Here is an 8,310-nt window from a genome sequence, read left to right on the forward strand (position 1 = left end):
AACCCTCGCCGGCAGGCCGTACGCTTGCAGCACCCGGCCGGCCGCGTCCGGGCCCCCCGCTGAAAGGTTATGGTCTGGCCACGACGTGATGTTTTACGTGGATGCATTGACTAGATCGCCATGCGCCCGCCCAATCACTTGTCGTCGTCCTCTTCCTTCCCACCGCGGATTCGCAGCGTGGCCTCAACGGCCTCTCCCGTACCCGTGTCGCGTTCATCTGATCTGCATAGGCCAGCTAGCTTCTGTCAGTAACTAACCGCAGTTATTATGACAGATGCTTTGCCTGCTTTTTTGTGTGATCGACCGATGTGGCATGTGTCATGGGAGTCCTGTTTTTTTTGCATGGATGGGGCAGTGCATACCAAACCTATTCCAAGGTTCCGTGCAGCAGTGTGCTCAACGGAGGTGAAGATGTACTGATCAGTGATCAATCATGTCATGTGTTCACGTCAGATTAAGCAAGTCATCTGTCCTATAAGACCTCTCGCAGGGGGCATCATAGGTATGATGCAATCAAGTACAATCCCAATACAAATTAAGCATATAGATAACATGTCATAGTAGTATCATCTCATAATAAGTGAGGCATTAGTACGAGTCTACAAAGTAGTAAATGAGTTCAACTAATTTTATTTGTCATTAATTTACCATTAGGTAATTCAAATCTTTCCGTGTGGCTAAGTTTATTGTAAGGACTGGCTAGCTTTTGGCACCAGAAGCCTAGATCTTCTGATCTGAAAATGCTTTAAAAAATTGTGAGTATTTTGGTCCAGGTAATGTTAGAATACTATGAGCATCCGCAATTTTGTCTTCAAAATGACACTTTTTATGAATTGGAAAATAATTAAGTGCACTAATTTGGTACTTTTGCTCTTCATGTATTTTTATACAAGCCACGAATCAAATCATTTTCCCGGGAAATTTGCATGGTAATACGCGTCTTATTTATATAGAATAAAGATCATGTTATAAGGCACGTAAAAATAGAAAAATCCTATGCAAAATACCAACGCCTGTCCTTTTCCTTCGACACCACCGAAGCAGCCACCAAAGTGTAAAAGGACAGATCACCTCTTCACCCAAGCTCGACGCGGCTCCACCGCTGATCAGCAGCTTTACGGACCTCCAAAGTAGTTTGCCAGAAGTAAAACCATAGCCATTGAAAGAATCAGACCGGGGCAACATGTCCCCGGACACGCCATCGAACTTCAGAACTAACACCCCCGCATGACGACTACGTCGGAGGAGGAAATCAGAACTGCAGCCTTCGACCACAGACCCATCACAAGAAACTCCATCTTCCAGTTGTCACTTGCATAGACAACCGCCTGCGCGTACTCCTGAACGACAAAACCTCCGTGCTCCACCATGATGACGGAGACAACGCCACAGCAACGGGGACAGAGCAAAAGGAGAGACACACCTGATGGAGTCGCCACCGCCGCCTCACCAACACCATCCATGAACCCTAACGCTGCCGATCTGTGGGATTGCCAGAGACACGATGCTATCAACTCCGAGACGCCGCCATGAAGGGCACCGCCGGTGTGGGAGTGGAGTTGAGGCAGATTTATTCGTCCGGGCGCCGCTTCCACCACCTCAACGACGCACCACGACCTACAAATCCAAAACCTAACTACAGAGCGGAGGAACGGGGTCCCCCCTCCCTCCTGCCGCCGGAGCAGCCGAAGGGAGAGGGGGCCAGCGCCCCGGCCGGTGAAGATCAGAGGAAAGAGATCGCCTCCCTAGTCGCCTTGGTGGTGGCGGTGGCTAGGGTAGGAAAAAGTCTCGCCCTCGCAAAATGCAAGGGCGCTACTTTTAGTATTACAAAATGCTAATTATTACAAAATGCTAATTAGTATTTATTTTTATATATGGGTAGACTTTCCCTCCCATTTATCCTCTTAATTGCAAAGTCAATTATGCTTTAGACTTGGATACACTTTGAAAGGTGTAACTTTGATCTTAATTTTTTAAATGGATATATGTATATGCTGGTAGGATATAAAAAAACTAAAATATTTTTTTACAAGAATTTAATTATCTCTGTTAATTTTTTCCTTGGTAACTGAGCTACAAGGACATCAACCAACCAAACCGGCGGTTAGGCCATCTCCACCGCACAACCCCATCTTGTCCGGGTGCGTCCGTTTGGGGTAGAACGGACGAATAGCGCGGCCTAACGCACGGCCCCAAACGGACAAATGTCCGGAATCCGTCCATTTTCGACCAATCTCTGGCCCAAACTTGCGCCGAGTTTGGGGTGAAACGGACATCGCGCGAACGGGCTCGCCGCACGCCCTTGTCCCCCCGTGGCCCGCGGTCGGGGACACAGGTAGTCCCATTCGATTCCAACGCCTCCATCCCCCTCCCCCGCCCCGCCCCGCCGACTGCGCCGCCGCTATTCTCCGTCCGCCTTCTCCACGCAGCCCCGGCCGTCCATAGCCAACCACGTCTCGACATGGCCGCCACCACGCCCGCGCTTTCACCGTAGTTTAGGCCGTCGATCGGAGGAGGTTTGTCCATCGCTGTCGTAGCCGGCGGCAGAGGGGATACGACCGCAGGCGACGTACCACGGCGGCCAGGGCAGCTTCCGACGAGTGTTCCAGAGCGGCCAGTAGCCGGCCGCCAACCACACCTGCATCGAGGTGATCATCGCAGCCACTTTGCCACCACGACCGCAAGGTGTTCGACACTTTGCCTACAAAGGTATGGGCAGTGGTGATGAGTTTTTCTTCCACCACTTCATTTGTTCATTGGACGATTCGTCGTCGGATGATGAAGATCTTGTGGTGGCTGCACTGGTGGTTCACGGCCATCAACGGCAGCTTCCTCGGTACAGGGGGTCAGTCCCTGGCCGTGCTCCCAACCTGAACCGCAACAGGGAGAGATGCCACGCCCTACTCTATGCCGATTACTTTGCGAACACCCCGCTCTTCAATCCCGATGGGGTATCGTTCGATACCCTGCACTGTCATGGGATGAAAGGAAGCTTTGGGAGGTGATGACTGCTTATGTGATCATGCACAACATGATCATCGAGGACGAGCGTGATGACAATATCTTCGACCAAAGATTTGATTTTCAAGGTGACAATGTTGAGCCCCTGCACCAAGAACCGGCCACGTTTGATCAGTTTGTCCAGTTCCATCGTGAGCTGTGTGATTGGCACACTCATTTGGATCTTCAAAATGACTTTGTTGAGCACGTGTGGGATCATATTGGCAACCAATGGATGTATTGGTTCATTTTATGTTCATTCAAGACAATTTCGATTTGGTTGTAAAACTATTTTTATTAGAGACAACTTCGATTGGGTTGTAAAATTATTTTAATTTTCAAACGATTAATATTTAGACGTGCAAACTTGTTTTGATATGAAAATATGGGCATTTAGGCCCCGGCAGACGGGATGGGGCAAACGGATGCAGCCGCGCGCTGGGCGCACGGCCACCGCATCCCAGGACAGGCCCGGACACGACCCCATCGCCCTACCCAAACGGACAGAATCCGGACAAAACGGACGTCCGTTTAGGGTCGCGCGGTGGAGTTGGCCTTAGCATGCCCACTAGCTCAATTGTCATGTGCTTTCTAGCACAGGTCCATGGCTCTTCCATTTTATTCTCGAACATGTTAGTGATCTGCGTATCATTGTATTAAGAAGAAAAAGGAACAAGAGCGCCCATACAACACTACTCACACATGCTATGCAAGTATGCATACCACACTATTGTTGTTAGATTACATTCGCGCCTGTTTATCATTAAAAAACTGACCTTTCAAGACTAGGACCAAACAACTAAGCTCCAAGGATCAGCCAGTCAAGGAAGAGAACTAAGCTCCAAGGCCAGGCAGTCAAGGAAGAGAGGCCCTGTGCTCCTGCAATCTCCCAAAGACGCCGCTCATCACTGGAAGTGTTCAACACTCTTTCCATGCTTGGCGCCACTTGTCAAACACACATGCATTACGATGAATCCAAATAATCCAAGCACTTGGCGCAACCAAGGGATTGAATCTTTTTTAGAAAATGAGGAAGACCCCCGGCCTCTACATCTGGATGATGCATACAGTCACTTTATTAATTATTCACATAAGACCTTACAAAATAATAAAATAGTAAGATTAAAGCCACCGTCTAAGCAACATTTATCGCTACTCCTATATATCCAAATGATGAAGGGATGGTGATAGTCTGGGCCTAATACCAAATAGATTTCGCAGCCAAACCTAACATCTAAGACCTGAGGTCCCATCCAGGACGCCTGCCGGGTATGGGGCACCCACCGGTCCGGCGCACTCCTCAATCAGGACGCCTGCTGAGTATGAGGCCGCCGCAGCCACCTGCCATCAATCCATCTTCAGAGTTGTACGGCTGCATCTACCTTGCCCGGTCTAGCTGCCGTCGACGCCACCACGACGCCAGACCGCGTCACCTCCTGCGTGAGTTCATCTCCGTGCATCGGACGCCGAGTCCCCACAGCGCCATGCCGTCGAGATCCGCCGCCATCAATGAGTGAGATGACGCACCGCTCCACCAAAGAATCCGTCCTCTGGTCTCTCGAACACGTGTGTACCTCCAAGAATGACGCCCCCAAGGGGGGAACGACACCAGAGCGCCGCTGTCATTCGATCATCCGATCTAGGGTTTCCCCCGAAGGTAGCAGAGAGTGGCCTTGAACTTCTCCACGGCGATGCCTTCAAGAAGGGAACGATGCAGATAGCGCCGCCACCGCCGGCCTTGGTAGAAGCCAAAAGAAAGTTTTCACCCTGATCTGTTCGAAGGAATCCAACTCCTGAGCACGGCCGCCGCCATCACCAGGCTGAGCACACGCCGCCGCCGGCACCTTCACGATGCCCAGAGGCCGCGAGACTCGCCATCTGGAGGGAAACCGCTCTAGGGTGGGGGCCCCAGATCCGCCGCCGCCAGCCGCCATGGCCGGCTCCACGCTGCCCCCGCAGCCGTGGAGGCACAACCGCTGCCGGAATCCAATCGGGCCGCCGCCCCATCACGCCTACTCCGCCTCCACGCCGGGCGACCAGGTTCGCCATCATGTTTCTGCCAGAGGATCCCCTCGTGAGGAGAGGAGGAAGGCCCGCCGTCCGCCGGGCGCCGGGCGAGCTTCGCTCGCCGGCCTCCTCCGACGGCGGCGGGGAAGCAGGAGGGGTGGGAGGGCCTCGAGGCGACGGCGGTTAGGGCGCCCGAGCCGCCCTCTGGAGGCGACGCGAGCGCTATCTCCAGATCCTATAGACCCCAGGGATTGAATCCCTACTTTAGTTGATAAGGAGTTGTTTGCCACGCTTTATCCCGTTTCAGCTTGTTGGGGAGCAAGGATTTGCAACCCAACTTGATAAAGGATAGAGTACCAAAATTACCTTGCTAAGGGGCAGGAGCCGCAGGACACTAGTAAATGGTTGGTTGTTTTTTGATCCTTATTAGACAACATGCAAAGTTCTCGACGGAAAAGTCCACGGCGCGGGAGCCAATGAACGTCCAACACCTGTCATGTGCCACTAACCATAGGAATTTTTTTCCATTTTTCAGGGGCGAAGTCTTCCAAATACGTTCCCATGGCCTGAACTGAATTGCTCTTAGAAATATATGTTCATATGCAAATTTCGCCGAATACTGTCCGGCGGGGGATAGACGTCATATGTGCACGTCTTCCATTTCAGGCAACAGTGAGAAGTCCACGAGAAAATGTCAGAGACTGAGGTACAGTTATGTTCCGATCTTCCTCGCCAAAATGTATGCTTGTACTGAATTTTTTGCTTTGCATATATAATTTGATCCATCTTTTAGAAAAGAGAACACTATTTATTTAACATATCAATGACCAACATGCTCGTTGAAGTCTTTGGCTCAAAATAAATAAATAAGAACTCATCGTAGATTCTCATGTCCAATAACTCATCAGCCAATATTTGTGTACAGCCCTAAAATAAGTTCGTTATCAATAGTATTGATTGTTTACCATCCACAAAAAATGTGTCTACTTTAAGAGAAAGTGTATCTATCCATTGCATTAGATTAGTTGTGGTAGATATGTGGTGAAGACTAACATGTTTAAATCAGGCGTGGCTTGTACTTTTCTTTTCTATTTTAACTGCTAACTAGTAACATATATGTGTTCAAAAAATAATGAATGTGGCGTGCATAATTAAAAAATATAGAATACAGACATACTGTAGCCAATCGGAGTCACAATTCTCGTATTTATAAACATGAAAAATTAATGTTTCAAAATGTTTTAAAATATGAAAAATTGTTAATAAAGAGATAATTGTGGTGAGGACTAAGGATACAAACATATTTGTTCTTTCTCAGCGGTATGTTTCTTTTAGGGTTTCTCAGACGTATGTAGACCCAATAATTTCTCAATGATCAGCACCTGACCTTCTAGAGGCTTTCCTACCGTGAGATTAACGTTGGCGAGTCATGTCACTTGAAAACGCCACTTGAGCCTTTGAGTGACATGACCGGCACATACATACAAGCGGCCCATCGGGCTTTCCGGCCCCGGAGATTGCGTTCGTACTGCAGCTGATATTGAGCTGACCGCATGGGCCTTTTTTTTTTTTGCGGGGTTGATCGCATGCACCCTGCAGATAGCTATGGCGTGTACTCCTACTTGGTACTTGCTAACCAGCCACTTGCACTCTATCGATCGTATCACCTGGTTTCTTTTGCCGTGTGGTTACCTACCTAGAAGCAACTAAATAATAGATTTTTAATCATGCAAATATCACACGTTCATGGCTGAAAGTATGCCAAGTAGTGCTGCACTATAGACACATCACACAAGCGAACACTCCTCTACGTGCGTCGTTATTCTCTCGCAAGCACATGATGCCTGCCGGCTGCCGTACCGAGATATTTGTCAAAGGCATTTGTCAGACAAGAACGAATGCCAAGAACTATCAGAATCCGAGGCATCAAAACCTTTTCAGCCTCCAATCGTTTCACATGTTCTTTTTTGAACAGCTGTATGTGTCTGAGTACGACATGTAGAACTAGAAAGAGATTTTTACGGACAATTCAGGTACGTACATATATTGGCATTGCATTGCATGATTGCATGTACATGTACGTATCTACGACTTACTTACAGGCGTGTACTGAGGCATCGATCATTATTAATGTGCATCAGTATCAACCACCTACAGATCACAGTCATGGGTAGCCAGAAATAGTCAAATTAAAGGACGGAAAATTAGAAGCTGACAAGTGAGAAAGAAATTCCATATTCACAAGTCAAAAAAGAGGGAGAGTGACGGATTATTTGCTATTATTACAGGTTCCACAAGAGCGCACCGAACCCGGACGCGGCGATGCCATCGGGCTGCCCCCAGAACTGGTATGGCTCCAGGCCGAGCGCGGACACGGCCAGCTCGTCGTGCGAGCCAATGCCCGCGTGCTCACCCAGCCACGTTGGTTCGTACCACGGCTCGGCGACGGGGTCTTCGCAGAACGTGCCCCCGAACGCGACCTCAACGGCGGCCGCGATGTCCTCATCGATGGATGGCAGCTCGATGATTTCCTCAAGCTCGTCGTCGACCTGGCTCGACATCTCTCCGCGGCGCCACAGGGGCGACGTCGCAGCCGCCGGCATTGGCTCCGCGCTCACGCTCGCGCCCACAGGGGCAGGCTCCATGGCCGCGGCGCGGGCTGCCGCGGCCTGCACGTCGTTGGGCGCGGCGGAGGCTGCGCGCGGCAGGGACGAGGCCAGCTCCGGGAAATTGAGCACGGCTGTAGGGCCCTTCACCACGAGCGCGGCGGCGTCGTGCGCGCGCGCCGCCATCTCTGGCGTCGGGAAGGTGCCCAGCCAGATGCGCGACTTCTTGCGCGGCTCCCTGATCTCGGACACCCACTTCCCCCACGCCCTCATCCGAACGCCGCGGTACGCCGGGTGCCGGCCGCCCGCGCCATTGCCTCCGGCATCCCTCCCTCTCTTCTCCATAACTCCGCCTCTCGCCATGGTTGGCGATGGCGGCGGCGAGGCGGACGACGACGCCGGGCTGTTCAGCTCAGAGTCAGGCATTTCCAATGCAAGTGCGCGCGCTCCCGACGATGGGTGTTTGAAGCTAGCGGGGAAGCTCAGGGCGGGTTTTGTAGCGGCTGTTGGGAGCGGTATGATGCTGACGTCTCACCAGCAGACGTCCCTGTCGCGGCCGTCCAGTCAGCAACGCTCCTCCTCTGTCTATCTCTCCAGATCTCTGTTCATTTTTCTAGATTGATCTACCTCTCGAGTCTCGACCTTTGTCTGAGTTGTGCCCTCTTAACGGATAAATTTTTGAAGAGACCGTTGCAAA

The 8,310-nt window shown here is 50.9% G+C and overlaps 1 protein-coding gene across 1 annotated transcript; it reads right to left on the reverse strand.

Moving 5' to 3' along the window:
* Window positions 1–7,064: 7,064 nt before the first annotated feature.
* LOC119341268 (ethylene-responsive transcription factor ERF039-like) lies at window positions 7,065–8,058 on the reverse strand. The gene has a single exon (XM_037613150.1). The coding sequence runs from the start codon at window positions 8,037–8,039 to the stop codon at window positions 7,290–7,292; it is 750 nt and encodes a 249-aa protein (XP_037469047.1). The 5' UTR covers window positions 8,040–8,058; the 3' UTR covers window positions 7,065–7,289.
* Between the last annotated feature and the right edge of the window lie 252 nt (window positions 8,059–8,310).

This window comes from Triticum dicoccoides, chromosome 7B (assembly GCF_002162155.2).
Source record: "Triticum dicoccoides isolate Atlit2015 ecotype Zavitan chromosome 7B, WEW_v2.0, whole genome shotgun sequence".
NCBI classification, from domain to species: Eukaryota; Viridiplantae; Streptophyta; class Magnoliopsida; order Poales; family Poaceae; genus Triticum; species Triticum dicoccoides.